This window comes from Phaseolus vulgaris, chromosome 6 (assembly GCF_000499845.2).
Source record: "Phaseolus vulgaris cultivar G19833 chromosome 6, P. vulgaris v2.0, whole genome shotgun sequence".
NCBI lineage: Eukaryota > Viridiplantae > Streptophyta > Magnoliopsida > Fabales > Fabaceae > Phaseolus > Phaseolus vulgaris.
The window spans coordinates 21052871-21069128 of NC_023754.2; the positions used below are offsets into that span (position 1 = coordinate 21052871).

At 38.7% G+C, this 16258-nt stretch overlaps 1 protein-coding gene across 1 annotated transcript; it reads left to right on the forward strand.

Annotated features, from left to right (window-relative positions):
* Positions 1 to 416: 416 nt before the first annotated feature.
* LOC137831779 (multisubstrate pseudouridine synthase 7) lies at positions 417 to 15726 on the forward strand. The gene is made up of 20 exons (XM_068639588.1): positions 417 to 660; positions 785 to 872; positions 950 to 1144; positions 1528 to 1742; positions 2054 to 2126; positions 2605 to 2661; positions 2792 to 2871; positions 2952 to 3014; positions 3144 to 3231; positions 4181 to 4283; positions 4419 to 4522; positions 4663 to 4736; positions 6203 to 6267; positions 6465 to 6637; positions 13387 to 13454; positions 13601 to 13661; positions 14423 to 14460; positions 14576 to 14644; positions 14766 to 15108; positions 15468 to 15726. The coding sequence occupies exons 1-20, from the start codon at positions 572 to 574 to the stop codon at positions 15495 to 15497; spliced, it is 2076 nt and encodes a 691-aa protein (XP_068495689.1). The 5' UTR covers positions 417 to 571; the 3' UTR covers positions 15498 to 15726.
* Positions 15727 to 16258: the final 532 nt, after the last annotated feature.

Consider the following 16258-nt stretch of genomic DNA (forward strand, 5'->3'; position numbering starts at 1 on the left):
CCAGTGTTGAATATAAGATGTTTATGGGACAATAGCAAACGTTACATTAGACTCTTTCCGTAGTCTTTGAGATGGAAATATCTCATCATTTGAGGTAATTTAAAGATTCTGCATAACTCAATTTATATATATATATAAAGATTAATTTATCTAGTATTTGTTATCATACAAATTTCATCTAATAAATTATACTAAAGTTGGTCTCAACAGTGGACAATTAGTGCAGTTACAATTTCTGCCGTCATTAAAATTATTGAATATTTATTAATACTATTTTGATTTTATTTAATTATATATAAATATTTTTTAATAATTTTTTGATTTTTATTTAATTATAAAATACATATTTTTATTTTATTTTATGCACTCTTTGATATAATTACCGTCTTTATAATATGATTTTTTAATTTTAAGCTGGAAATGTCCAAGAAACTTAAACGTTGCGTTTCAAGGGATGTTAGATATGCAGTAGTAGCGGTTGCAGTGCAACTTCCCGCTCTGTTTTCTCTAAACCCTAATCTAAACTAAAACTCTATCAGGGGTAGTTGATCACCATTTCTGTAAAACCCTCATGGCAATGAAAACCGTTGAAGAAGACGAAGTGGGTATCTCCTGCTTCATTTCCGACCTTCCTGGCTTCCGCGGAATTTTAAAACAAAGGTTCTTCATTTTCTTCACAATTCATTACTACCTTCATCATTGCACCTTCTTGATAGTGTACGTGTGCTGAAGTGCATTATTCAACAGTGTCTTGTTAATGCTGTTTCAATTGAATTTTATTCAGGTATTCTGATTTTATTGTGAATGAAGTGGACAGAGATGGAGCAGTAGTTCAATTGTCCTCACTCGATGCCCCTGAAGAGGAGCTCGAGGTCCAAATATCCGTGAATCTTTGATAAAATAATTTTTTCTTTGATTTTGGTATCTGACTTTTTTATGCTAATTTCAGAGTGTTCAAGAAAATGGAACCAACACATCTGACACTGTTGTAAGTTATGCCTCACGAATTGAAGCTTTTAAGATTCTTGCTGGGGAGCCTGATGCAATTCTTTTGGAAGAATTTGTTAATAAAATTAATGCTGGTGGAGAAGTTAGTGTTTCTCCCATTGTTCTTTCTCCGGATTCTGATAAGTCTCATCGGAAGGTTAGTATGAGTTTTGTGGCTTATTTTGCTCTGTTGGATTCTGAAGACATGTCAAGATTTCCATAATGGGGAGCACTTGGATATTTACTCCAAGCGGGTGTCTCATCTCATTACAACGGGCTGAAATTTTTGATGAATTTATATGACTTTTGGATTAACAAACCAAGTATCAAATTGAATGATTTTGAATTGCATTTCATTAATTTACTTAGCCTTTTTTTAGTACACTGCGCCCAGCCACTGTAATTTTATTTTACATTTAATTGAATTTAGAAAGAGGAGACTGATCTGATTCTGCTTTTGTGGCATGCAAAACAAAATCATTTTGTAGTTTCTTTGCCATTTCAAAACATCATAAATTTGATGCTTCTCAAATGTATCAGGCAGTGCATAACTTCTTTAAGGAAAACTTTAAGTTCCTTGTTACTGATGTGGTTGACGGACCTGACGCTTCCTTGAAATGTATCCGTGTGAGACTGAATTCTGCTGAACCCAACAACAAAGGCAAAAACTCCAAGAAACGGAAAGAAAGGGGTGATAAACCCTTTGACAGCCGAGGTTCAGAAAATTGGCCTGAAAATGTTGGCAAGTTCCTCAGGTAAGATTGCTCAGCGATTTTGTTTAATAAAATACAAATTAAATTAAACCATGCTTGCTGTCTTCCATTTCTAGTGCAGTCTGCAATAGCGTTTTGTTAATTAGCTATAGTACTTTGACTGACTACTTATTGAATATCCAAAACCATTCAACTTAATGAAGACTCTCGGCTGTATTAAATTATATGTTATTCATAAATTGTCAGAAAGTGATAGCCACTCATTGTTGCATGTTTTATTTGTTTGTGCCATTTTTCTGTTTTTATGTTGTATTTGTTTGTCAACTGAATGTTTCTACCCATGCAAATTATAGGTTCCATATTTACAAAGAGAACAAAGATACCCATGAAGCCCTGGGGGTTATTGGAAATATGCTCGGCATCCAGGTCTGTATGGTTCATTGTTGGATACATTATGCAGGCTTTTTTGATTGAGTGTGAAAGTGAAGGTTTTTTTGCTGCTGGTTCATTCAATTCTTGTATGTGATGACATTGATTCCCTTTTAACTAATTATCATATATTCTAGAACTGAAAGATGAATCTGTTTGCCATATTTTAGTTTTGAATTATTTGCTTGATATATTTATGATTGTGTATAAATGTATTATGCCTCTGTACAACCTTTTGTGTTTTCAACCTGGAGATTTAGGAACTCTGTTTTATTATTGTTTATATCTCCATGATTTTTTCTGCTCATAAAATTTGATTGATGGAAAATGTTATGATTTTAGTTATATGTACTATTTTATACTCAACTATCCAAGTTTATGCACTGACCATTTGGAAAGTAGAAAAATAAATAAATGCAGTCTATTGATTTATGTATAACTTTTCTGTTTTAACTGATTCATAATTAATTTACAGCCAAAATCATTTGGATTTGCTGGTACAAAGGATAAGCGAGCTGTCACAACACAAAGGGTGATAAATTGTTACATTCTTTTTTATTTTACATCAAGCATTCAATCCTTTACTTTACTTTCCAGAATTAGTATCAGTATTCATTTATTGATAAATACTAAAACGGGTTTATTATTTGTTTTGTTTCTAGGTTACTGTTTACAAGCAGCGAGCAAGTCGACTTGCGTCACTTAACAAGCGCCTGTTTGGTATTAAATTGGGTGATTTCTGGTAAGATGATTGAATTTTGAATGGTTGACATTCTTATCTGGTTTTTGTGGAATGATGGCTATAAATGTACTATTGTCCAGCTATGTTAAGGAAGGACTTTGTCTTGGCCAGCTCATGGGGAATCGATTTACAATTACATTACGGTGAGGGTGTTGCTTATGCATGAAATTCATTTTTCCTATGTTAAATAAGTATCCCTTGAGGTTTGGGTTATTTATATTGATGTAATTGAAGCTTTATATTTGTATCATAGCATTGACATATTTTCTCAGAGGTATTGTTTCAGATTCTGAAGATATCATAAAAGCATCTGCAGATGCCTTGGGAAGGCTTGGCTTCATTAACTACTTTGGTCTACAGGTACTTTATAAGTCAATTTTTCCTCTCTGATTAGTTCTCTCAATTTTGTTGAGAGGGCCATACAATTGGATACCTGCCTTAGAGGTAAACTTCCTGAGCAAGCCTGGGGGGAATGACCTCTGATAGCATGTGGCCTTCCCTGTATACTATTCAGAAGTGACATGTGTTAATCTATTAAATTAAATCCTCATTAATCAGTTACTGCTATTTATCATTTTTCCCATTTTCCTATATTTAAAAGAGTCAGGAAAAAATTGCTCTTGGAGCATATTCCTTTTCAAAGGTAACCTCTTGAAGTTTCATTGTGTCCAACGTATGCCAGCTCTGTGTATTTGTAATACAAACTTATGTTTTTATTTTGGGATGACATACATGCATTCTCTTAAAGATTGTTATTACTATGCATAATTTAAAGATATAAGAAGCTTAAACATGTTGGAAAAGTTACCCAGCTTCATATTCCCTGTTTCTTGAAGAGAAAATTTTCTATTAAAATTTGTTGTAAGTCCAAAACTTGAATTAAAACGTAAAATCTTCTTTTACATTTTGTTTTGTCTCTTTGGTTTTGGTCAGTGTTGCAGCATTTTCATAAAGTCACAACATGGTGATTTAGCTCCATTAAGATGTCCCAAATTGGACTAGAAATATGGCTATAATATTCCTTATTAGACTTGGCAATCCTTCTGTTGAGCTAGCTTTTATGAGTTAGTCCTTATTTGTTTCTATTTAATCTGAGTGTTAGAGGCGTGTGTTGAGATTTTCAATATTGGGTAAGTATTTGGTTAAAATATTATTTATGAGACTTGGAAATCCTTATCCCTTGCGCTAACTTTTTGAGAGTGAATTAGGCTTAGTTCATGCCTAATAGACTGTCTATTGTAAGGCTTGTTTTATTTTTCATTTTTGTTTTACAAGTAACTTGTTTGTCTATGAATGTGTTCATTGTCAGCGTTTTGGAAGCGGTTCTTTGCCAACTCACCTTATTGGAGCTGCATTACTTCGAGGTGAATGGAAACTTGCTGTCGACATGATTCTTGATCCAAGAGAAGGAGATATCCTTTTTATTGTTTTTATTTTTACATATAAGGGATAATGTCTTGATGATTAATCAAGTAACTGTGTGCTGCTGATAGTTAAAAATAACATATTGATTACTGTTGTTCGTCATAACAATGTTATTTAGATACAGAGAAGTGCAATAGCCAAGGCACGTAAGTACTATAAAGAAAATAACGATGTTGTTGGGACACTTAAGCAGTTGCCTCGATATTTAGTTGCTGAAAGGGCTGTGGTAAGCTTAAAATAAAAGTGATTTCAGCATTAGACATTTCCTTGGTGTTAGATTGAATCTTTATTTTGTTTACTCACTATATTTATTCTTGTGTGATCTATGATGTCATAACCATGTTTGTGTCATCAAATATTATGCAGCTGCAATCTTTGAAGACGTCTCCTGGAAATTATTTGCAGGCTTTGAAAAGCATTCCAAGGACTCTAAGACTGTTGTGAGTTCTAATTATCTGATGATATTGATTGTTTTGAATATCTAGCTAAAGTGGTGATACACTGTTAGTCTGTTACTGCTAGTGATTTTTCTTCGTTGGAGCATATACTTAGTACCAAAGTTCAGACATGTGTACCAAAATTTTACATAAAATTACATCAAATTCAAAGTCTGGTATATGTTTAAATTGAAATGTAGAGAAAGAAAAGTTAGATACGATTAAGAAAACTCTTATTTTGTTTATCTTTAGCTTTGAACTATCTTATTTTGTTTTTCGAAAGACTTGCAATAAAAAATGATGAAGCGTGAAAATTTGGCTGAAAAGACTTTTCTGGGCTTAAAATGATCAAATCCAAACGTGCTCCATGGTTTTGCATATTACAGACTACACACTGCAGGCATGCCATGATGCGACAACATTAATTTCCTTACTTTCAATAGAAATGTGATGAAAAGGATATGGTGTTGTTACAATTGGGAATTTTATGAAGTTTATTGCCAATGTCAATTTTATATTGGGGTATATATTTGTTTTGCTCTCCTCCTCCACTAGTCAGTTCTATACTTCCATGCCAACTCGTCAGCCATTATGTGTTATTTAGATGAAAGAGTTGACAACTGCCTGTAGTTTTTATACTTTTGGTATGCTTCACTATTATAAAATAAAATAGGTCATTTTAGTACTAAGGGCCTGTTAGTTTCAGTTTCTTTACTGAAACGGTCTCTTTTTTTTAGTGATCACTTTTAAAAAAATTTCATGCAATTGTTTTACTTTTTCAACATAATTAGAAATTGAAAGTAATCTAAAATCTAATTAAAATGAGAAGCTATTTTTAATGGGCTTCTCATAAAATCCAGCTGTCTTGTTAAAGTGAGTTTTCTTGATCCTAAACAAACATAAATGATGATTGGATGATTTTGTATCAGAATAATTGTTTTAATCTGTAACAAACCAGTCCTAAATCTCTGCTTTGACACCGCATACAGCTAAGGAGGAAAGGTTTTCATGTATAGAAAGAACTGTTAACACAATGCACAAGAATAAAATTTGAAAGCTAGGAAGATACAAAAGAAATTCTTGCAGAAACTCAAAAGTGGGTTGTTTATGCTGTCTATTTGATGATTTTTCTTTTATTTCTGTGAGTATTGTACAGAGAACTGTTGTTATAAGTCTCAGTTGGTTAGCTGTTACAAAGTTAGTTAAAGAGTTAGTTTTGTAGCTGTCAACATGACACAGCTGTATCTAGGTACTTCAGGTAGTTTAAATCAGGTATAGAAATACCTTTCTGTGTCTCTTATTTGTAAGTAACATTCACTTAGAAATACAGTTCCTTTCCTTCTGTCTCTAAATATCTTGATATAGTAAGTCTGCTTTGAACAGAAATAAAAGATGTAAGATATTTTCGACATCATTTATTTGAATGATGATATAAATATTCATTTCATATTTCCATTACCTTTTTTTAGGTATATACATAGTTACCAAAGCTATTTATGGAACCATGCTGCAAGTAAGAGGGTGCAAAAATATGGTAAGTTGTGATTTGTAATAAATTTCTAGATTTGCCTTGCTTTCTCAGGCAGTTAAACTTCTAATTTCAAATCTCCTGATGATTCCTTAATACATTTGATATTCATTGCGTACAATCCTTACCATGAATTATCATTATTATGATAGCTGAAGTCGAAATATTCATTTATTAAATTGAGTGATATTCTACTGTGGCAGGAACTGAACAAGTAGTATTAGGGGACTTGGTAAACTGTAAAGAAAATTCTACTGCAAAAATTACAGAGTTTGTTGGATCTGAATATCCTGAAGACTGCAGTGGTGGGTATGATTCTAGTAATCAGAATGAAATCTCTGTAGATATTCATGAAGACATAAATAGTTGTGTCAAGGTTAGTCGTTTTATTTTGGCCATTTGCAGAGTTATGCTAGTAATAAACTGAAATTTAGTTTTTTGGAAATACGCCATGACTTAAAATTTTAATCTCACTATTCAGAGTCTAGTGCACACATTACGCAAACATGAACTTACATCTGTGCACAAATATTTGGTCATTTTATACATTGTAATTATTCTGAGAATGAAAGTTCAAGAATATTGTGTGAAATTAAATACTTTTCATAAAAAGAATTAGAAGGATAAGACTCCTCCTTAATAAAGAGGGGAAAAAAAAACAGAAAAAAGAAAACATCAATGACACTGTTTGAAGATATTAAGGGTTAGTCTTGTTATCATTGGACTTGGGCTTGTACCAGCAATACTTGCACTTGATCTAATTTGTGGTATAAATAAGTACACTAGGTTATTGTATTTCGGAACATCATACTATCAATTACATAATACATTGTTAACCTTCATTCTCTCTTTCGTTTTATTTATTGGAATGCTAAATTTTCGATAGAAGCAAACCTGTTCTCGAACGGGTTTGGGGACCTGGAGAACGATTGATCCTTTTGTAATGTTCGGTCGGCTTCACACTCTCGATGCTCTCGCGCGCTCACCTTTCTAATCGTCTGACTCCTCAGGCGGGTGAGGTACCTGCAGAAGGCATTCCAACGCTCAAGTCAGTGGGGTGTTGGCACTCGATTGTCAGAGTACTGTAGATAATGACATACCTTTCTCCTTGGAATGCGTGATATTTATATTACCTTGATGGGCCCTTGTTGTTGGGCCAAATTAGGGGGTTGGTTTGCGATTAGGGTTGCGTTAGGTCACCCTTAACCTTGGATTAGTCTCGCTAATCCGGTCAACCTTTGACTTGAGCGCTACGCGTCGGTCGGCCACGTGTGCGACGTGTTCGGCCGTATCGCTTGGGTTGCGGTTTGGTCTGCGAGTTGGCCGAGTACAGTTGCCTCCCAAGCTTGAGGGATGGTACTGGTACAGCCGAAGAGTCTGAAAAGTGGGCTCGGGCGGTTTGTGTAATGATGAGTGAAGTGACAGTAAGGGGCATCTGAACGAGTGATGTGACGCGCATTTATGAGGGGGTTTTTTGGGCGCCAAGCGATGTGGGTCGTTGGATCAAGCAGATCCAACGGCTGAGATCTTGTGACGTTTGGGTTTCCGAGGTGCCTTCAGGCTGTAAGTAGGGGTTGGGAATAGTTGCCTTTCACGTGTTATCATTAATTGAGCTCCGACACTCGAACGAATCCGAGCAATCTTAGTCACCTTCCTCGATCGTCTCAAGGTTAGTTATGTCTACTCATTCGCATCCGACTTCTTCTACGTTCGCTCGGTCTCCTCTTCCCGAACCTCCTTCTTGTTCGTCGTCCTCTTATTCCTCTTCTTCTTCTAACAAGGTTGTTTCGGTTGGGGCAGTTGGGAGTGTTGCTTCTCTGACGGAGAGTGTAAGGGGTGACGATGCTGGTAATGCGTCGGACAGGTCAGCCTCTCGTGAACGGTCGCGTCCTCACGTGGGGCCTGCCTGGGTTGACCCCAAGGTGCTAGGTGGCGTCCTATTTTCATACGGATGCCTCGGTGGCTGAATTTTTGAACGAGGTTCCCGTCTTAAAGGCCTCTGCCGGAGAGTCTCTGTTGGCCTTCAGTCCTTGTTCTTTGGAGGACCGTGTGTATAGAGAGCGGTCATCTATCGAACCCCCCTTCTTTTTTATGTACTCCATGTGTCCCTTCCCTTTGATGCTTTTACGGCTAGGGTCCTTAGGGAACTTAATGTGGCCCCAACCCAGTTGCATCCTAACTCGTGGGCGTCCATGCAAACTTTTCGCGTGGTGTGCCGGATGTTTGGGGTGCGTCCTCTTCCCTCTTGCTTTTTGCATTTCTATGTGTCCCATCCGGCCGAGCTGGTCGGATGGCATTCTTTAGTCAGTCGGGCTGGTAGCGTGTTATTCAAGGCCTTCACGGCCTCCTATAAGAACTTCAAAGAGAAGTTCTTTAAGGTGTATGTGGAGCTGGCGGGTACGCGCTACTTTTTCGATGAGGTTGGCCAGTTGCGGTTCCCCTTGTTTTGGACGAGGAAACCCACAAAGATCAAGGATTGGCCACGACCGGCCTACCCGAGTGAGCATGAGCGGGTGATCTTTGCCTTGTTCCATAGTGGTCTTTATCGTTTGTCATTTTTTGTTTTTCTTCTTCATCTGATCGATTTTTCCTTGTTTCAGAAATTGCTAAAAGAGAAATACCACTAGTGGTCGGTATGCTGAGCTCATTCAAGAACAAGCTGAACGAGAAGACGGGGGCCGCTGGTGCCAAGGCCCCTAATGTGGAAGGCGCTCGGGCGGGCCCTTCTAAGAGCTCCAAGAAGCGGGGCCGGGAGGGAAGTAACATTGCCCACACTGTCAGGGCTGCGGGGCAAATGCCGACACCCCCTCCAAGCCGAACGGTGGCTCCAACCGGGTCGCCAGCAATCGTTGAGTTCAACCGCCCCATACCGACTACCGTTGCCATGCCTATGGCCGCTTCGGGGGATTCGTCTTTGGCCCTGCTGGGGGGCGACCAGTCCTTTACCCGGGAGGTGAGCTTCGACCTGCCTCCCGGTCTCGAGGGGTTGATTGGGTCGGTCCCCGAGGACGATATCCTCGACAACGGCGTTGAGATGATATGCCGTGGGCTGGTCCTGGCACGCCGAGGTGCCGATGCTCGGAGGCGGTGTTTGGAAGATCTGTCGTGCCTCGAGCATGATCTTCAGGAGGCGTCGCACAACCTCTAACAGGCTGTTGATGCGAACACGACTTATGAAGAGAAGTTGTGTTCGCAAGCTGCCGAGTTGGAGCTTCGCACGGCCAGGCTGGCCGAGGTGGAGAAGGCCGACGTCGATAAGGCGGCGGAGATCGCACTGCTCCGCAAGGTGCTGGAGACAGTTGGTCGCCGGGCGGCTTTTTTTGGAGGAGGAAACTGCTGCTGAGCGCCGGGGGAAAGAGGCAGCGGAGGCCGAGGTGTTGAAAACCATCGAAGACACCATGATTTTGATCAACCAAAGTTTTGACCTGGTCGTCTGTCAGGCCGAGGTGCTGTATGGGAGCCTCCACCTTCAGGTCAATTTGACCAAGAGATGGAGGTCGTCGATGGCCGCTTGGTCCCGGTAGGTGACGACCAGGCTGTTTAGGAGGTCGATCCTTCCACTGTGATTCTGAACGTCGAAGACTAGGGCGTTAGCTTTGTGTAGTTTTTGTTTTGTTCCCCTGGGGCCAGGGTGTGGCCCCCACCTTTGATCATTTTAATGCAAATCGGTCCAGTTAGTTTGAAATTTTTTCGCAAGTGTTAATAACGAACTGTCCTTAACGAACGAACTTTGACGAACTATCTTCAACGAACTAACTTTAACAAACTGAACATCGGTCGGTCATTTTGATGGGTGTTTATTTGTACGAGTTGAATTGTGCGTTAGGGGTGTCGAGAGGGTATGCCGTGTGAGGCTTCATCCCGGCCGAACTGTGTGTGGGACGTTGGGGTCCCACACTCGTGTTTAGGTATCAGGAGGGTGTGCCGTGTGAGGCTTCATCCTGGCCAAACTGTGTGTGGGACGTTGTGGTCCCATACTCGTGTTTAGGTATCGGGAGAGTATGTCGTGTGAGGCTTCATCCTGGCCGAACCGTGAGTGGGGCGTTGGGAGGGTATGCCGTGTGAGGCTTCATCCTGGCCAAACTGTGTGTGGGACGTTGGGGTCCCACGCTCGTGTTTAGGTATCGGGAGGGTGTGCTGTATGAGGCTTCATCCTGGCCGAACCGTGAGTGGGGCGTTGGAAGGGTATGTCGTCTGAGGCTTCATCCTGGTCAACGTCTATGTTTGGGCGTCGGGAGGGTATGCCGGTTAGGGCTACATCCTGGCCGAGCCATGCGGATAGTTCGCGGTCTGCACAATTTTGTAGAAAATGCCTCGTTAAAACTTCTCCGACCGATGGTGCTGTCGGGCGAGGAAAGAGTGCGTACATTTTATTCATATTTAGCTGAAATAAAATTTTAAGTGTGGCATTTCACGTCCTCGGTACAATTTTTCCTGATAGTTTTTCTAGGTGGTAAGCTCCCCCTTCTCCTACTTCTCGGATTCGGAATGGTCCTTCCCAGTTCGATGAGAACTTGCCGTTCGACTTCCTAGCGTAGTTGCGCATTCTCTATATGTGGAAGCTTATAGGCCGAACCTTCGTGTTGTATCTTCTTGCCGCTCGGAGCTTGCACGTTGCTTCCTGGATCTTGCTCTTGTCGCGAAGTTCGTTGAGGAGGTCGAGGCCGACCGCTAGGCTTTCCTTGTTGAGGGATAAATCAAAGAGTTGCCGTCTAATGGACGGTTGGTGGGGGCGGCTTGTTGCGAATTGGACGTTGAATTTGGCCATCAAAGTTTCGAAGCAGTCTACTGAATTTGCGAGGAGCTTGGTGAACCAGCTCAGGGCTCCTCCCTTCAGCGAGGTTGGGAAGACTCGGCATAAGACCGTGTCGTCCGTTGTGTACAGACTCATGTGCGTTGTATACACATCCATGTGTTCGTCAGGATTAGTCGTTCCATCGTACCGATCTCTGTTGAAGCCCTTCCACTTGTCCGACAAGGGTGTCCATAATAAGGTCGGTGAAGGGGTGGGGTCGGTCGGGACCTGCGGTGCCGGTGGTGTTCATCGTCTTGTTGGGATGAGATTCCCCATCCATCTCCACGGTAAAATTGTTCTTCAGCTCTCTTTCGGTCTGGAGGCCAGCAGCCGTGGTGTAGGACCTGCCAGCTTGATTGGTCAGTATAAGGGATGGCACCCCATCAACCAGTTTTTTCATACGTCTATTCTCCTCCTGGAGGTTTTTGATCTCCTCTTCGTTCTTCTTGGCAGCCTCTTCATGGGCTTTCTTCATCTCCACCAGCTCCTTCTGAAGCGCTAACATCATTGTTGCTTGGTCTGCTTCGGACATTCTCTCGCTAGCCATGCTGCGGGTTGATACCATCTATTGCTACTATCTCTTGCTGCTCTCTCGGGCCCCACAGTGGGTGCCAATTGTTCTCGAACGGGTTTGGGGACCTGGAGAACGATTGATCCTTCTGTAGTGTTCGGTCGGCTTCACACTCTCGATGCTCTCGCGTGCTCACCTTTCTGGTCGTCTGACTCCTCAGGCGGGTGAGTTACCTGTAGAAGGCACTGCAATGCTCAAGTCAGTGGGGTGTCAGCACTCGGTTGTCAGAGTACTGCAGATAATGACGTACCTTTCTCCTTGGAATGCGTGATATTTATATTACCTTGATGGGCCCTTGTTGTTGGGCCAGATTAGGGGGTTGGTTTGCGATTAGGGTTACGTTAGGTCACCCTTAACCTTGGATTAGTCTCGCTAATCCAGTCAACTTTTTTCTTGAGCGCTACGCGCCGGTCGGCCATGTGTGCGACGTGGTCGGCCCTATCACTTGGGTTGCTGTTTGGTCTGCGAGTTGGCTGACTCGGCCGGTCGTACCAGTACAAAACCCAATTTGTCAATCTTTAAGACAAACCCCCTGTAAAAAACTGTTTTTACCGTATGTTGTTGCCATACTCTAATCTTTGTATAAATCCCTTAAAGAATGAAGAATTTACTTTCTAACAAAATGCACCAGAGTAAGACAGATAGCATTTCACCTCTAATATTTGTCTTAGATCGTTCTAGCAAAATTTCATTGTGTTCGTTCTGCCTAAGACCTGGGTCACACCCTTCAAAAATTCTTAACTAAGAGTTTTATAAAGCAGCTATAAAAAGTACACGAGCAGTGAGGGCTCCTTAATTACATATTGCAGGCCTCTTGTGCATATATCTGTCTATAACTTTGCAACATGTAACCTCACAGTACGAATTTAGCCCTTTGTTATTTATCTGTGTAAAATTTTACAACATTACCACTACTCTCAGTCCTAGAAGCTCTCATCTTATCACCTGTATTTTCGAGTTTCCTTTGAAGTTTTGCCACCATGTTTGGTGAAACCATATTATCTTTTTTCTTTTTCTAAAATATAATTGTAGTAGTAAGTGTTGGAATATATGAAACGGATCCAATTTTATCTTGATAATATTTTAGATTATCTTATCTTTTTAGGATCCATATCTTATTCTTAGGTGTTTTATCTTCCAAAAGTTATTCTTAGGTGTTTTATTCCATGTTTTGCATCACAGCATATCAAGTTAATATCATTGCCCTAAGTATATCTAAAGCCCTGTGATTCTAACATTTCATTCCTAATTATTATCACTGGTAGAAACACAAGTGTGTTGACAGCAATTGAAACGTATTTATCACACACAGTAAAAAATAGTTATTAGAACGTTATCATACTAAGCTAAAATTGCACGAAAAAGTGTGTATAAAAAAAGTTACCAAAATTAGTATCATGTTTATATGTTAGTTAGTTTAGATTAACTGTCAACATGGACAGTGACTTAGTGAGCATTTAGTGAAATCAATAATTATTGAGCAATTTTGTGTCAAATTTCTTGAATGAAACACTATAGTGAACCATTTTTTCTCAAATTTATATGAATTCCATATAGGCATAATTCTATGTCGAGGAACTTTATTTCTACTTTCATTAGCAGGAGATAAAGTGTACAATCTATATTTTAAGATTGAAAAAGATTTTCATTTGGGAGAAATGAGATGGATAATTTACTAACTGGAACAAACAAGAATTACTCAACAAGGAACAACAGTTGTGTGAATGATTTTCTAAAGGGTGTTTACTTCGTGTGACAGGTTGTTGATGCTGAAGATCTTAATTCTGGATGCTACACAATTGATGATGTCATCCTTCCTATGCCAGGGTAAGCATGATTGGCTAATAGTTCTCAGGTTCTGTGATTTTGGCAACTCAAATCCTCATCCAATTCTTTAGTTTTCCATTGACTTGCTTCTTCTTTTATTTTGGGGGAGGGATCACTCTGACATTTGTGTATTTGGTATCTTGCAGTTCACGGGTTAAGTATCCAACCAATCATATTGCCAATGTTTATGAAGATTTAGCAAAAAAAGTACGTATCAATTTTGACACTCGTACTTTCAAGTTTCAATATCCTGAATTGTATGCTTTTAATTAGGAGTGAGATATAAGAAGTTCAGGCTGGGTCAAATATTATGTGATTGATTTTGTTCTTACTATGTCACTATCAAGTTACCCACTTTATCCCGCTCTTCCTAGCTCTTTCACATAAGAATTATAGTAAAAAACTTGTGTAGGAGTAGATTTATCTATTTATTTGTAAAAAATACTTCCAAGGTTATATTAATTGCTATGCATTTGACAGTACTTGAGAAAATGATTTTATTTGATGATGGGGTAAATCAAAAGGTCGCTCCTCAGGTTCATTTTATTGTATTAAGCAGAACATTACTTGGGAGATGAACTAAAGAATGCTCTTAAAGTTGAAAAGTTGTCTTTATAACTTAATTTTGCCTTGAATGCTATAGGTTCTGATTTTGATAAGCTGTAGAACACCAACCTGAAAAGCCTACTTATTTATGATTAATACTCTGTAGTTGACAATTGACATGGAATTGAAACTGTAATTTAGTGGTGTAAGCATGACGAGCCCCTCACGCTTCACTGCTTCACTGCTTCTGTTTTGCCCCCTCCTTCTGTTACTTTTAGAACTATGTTCAACTAGTTCTTATATTTACGTTTGGGTTGCTGTCCTTGCTTTTTTGTAACCTTGTGTACTGTTATTGTTTCATGGGTTGGTTGGTATTCCCACTTATTTATAATATATTCACCTATTTTATTGTACTTGGTTAGGATGGAATCAGTTTAACTGAAAGCGTGCACAATGTGGAGTATGTAATGAGAATCTCAATTTAAATTTTGAAGAGTCCATTCATTCTTTTTCTTAATCTTCTTTTTCTCTCCTGCCAGTTCTCTTACCCTGATTTGTTCTTACTTTTTTATTAGGGAATTCTCAATAACTAGTATCACTGGATGTTACAGGAGGGTTTTTCAAAAGCCAATTAACTTTGAATGGTATTTTACGAAGTTAACCCTCCACATTGCACAGACTTGTACTTTTTAGTAGTTTTTTTTTTTTCTTTTGGTTTTGCATGTAGTTCACTCTGACTCATTTCTTTGATGTCTACAATTCCAGGGAATTACTTACATACTCTGACAGTAATAAACAGTTGGTAGAGACAGATTTAGAGAAAATTAACAAGTCTGCGCCTACCAACACTGTCAAACCAATTGATGTAGGAAATGGGAAAACTGAAGAAGCCTTTGATTGCATCAGAGAGTTCGAGAGTTCTGATGACTTTCCAAAGGTTGAGAATTTTAAGGATATTGCAGGTGAGGAGGTAAAATTACCTCATGGCGAATCTCTCTGTGACTCCAGCTCACAAGATTCACATACTGCTCTCAAACTGAGCTTTACTCTTCCTGCTTCATGTTATGCAACAATGGCCATAAGGGAGTTGCTGAAGACTTCAACATCCGTAAGAACCCCATTCGAAAATCTTGTGTGGTTACAAATTAATCATGATTTGGAAAAATTTCTTGCATTGGGAATATGTACACAAATAATAGAGTTGTAAGAACATAAAATGGTTGAAACTTTGGTCCTGGCTTCTCGCCCAAACTGGGGTCAGATATATTTGCTTGCGTGTTTGGATAACTTTTTATCGGTGAGAATAATCAATTAATTTTTAATAGTGAAGATAAAACAATAACTAGTTGCTTCTACTTTTTTATCACCATGATTTTGTGGATTAGAATTGATTCTTGTGTAAGGTGGATCAGTTAATCTTGGCCTTGTATGTGCATATAAATTCTTTTTATTTGAATTTTATTGCAGGTTGCATATCACAAGACATTAAACCAATAGAATGCGCGCAGATTCCCAGTTAGCAGTATTTCCTGGAGGAGAAAGTGATTTATAGAACAGAGAGAACACCATGAAGAAAAGTTTACTAATTTTGTGTTGCTATAATATCTTGTTAGAAGAGATAGAGCAAAATCCTCTGTTGGGGTATTGTATTTAGTTGAACTTATAAATTTAACTGTATTAATCAGTTCTGCAGAATATTTAAATTTGGGTCTTTGTTTTTGTATTAGATGACTTCCATGTGACGTGTCTTAGTTTTCTTGGTGTGTATTTTTAGCTACGACAACTAAGGGTTTTTCAAATGGGTTAGCTTACCATGTGCTGAACTAAACTAGTCAACTTAACTAGGTTCACTTTTTGGCGAGACAAAAGTTTTGTTTAGGTTCACTTTTTGGTGAGACAAAAGTTTTGTTACTTGACTGATGGTTAGGTGTGCTGACTTATTTAAAAAAAGTTTTGTTCTTATAACTTATTTTATATATTTATTTTATTACGATCAAAGTAAATTGATTCAGGTCACTTATTTCTTCAACCATTATAAAGATAGTAAATTAAAATTAAAGTTTTGATTTATATAATTAGGTAAACAAATTAATTAAACATCCAAATTATTTAAAAACTATTGAATAATATGTTAGTCTTGAACAAAAGTATCAAAGTGTTAACCTATATAATCAAACTATTGAATACTTTGTACCATTGTTAGGAAATTGAATATATTCTCTCTTTTAAATAATGTACTTAATTGTTCATTTGGTGTG

Bases quoted from the DNA above. Each gene is read 5' to 3' on its own strand.
- LOC137831779 (XM_068639588.1), top strand. From the start codon at position 572: ATGGCAATGAAAACCGTTGAAGAAGACGAAGTGGGTATCTCCTGCTTC. The intron at 1,743-2,053 runs GTAAGATTGCTC...TGCAAATTATAG, and splicing joins AATGTTGGCAAGTTCCTCAG to GTTCCATATTTACAAAGAGA. The intron at 15,109-15,467 runs GTAAGAACCCCA...ATTTTATTGCAG, and splicing joins TGCTGAAGACTTCAACATCC to GTTGCATATCACAAGACATT.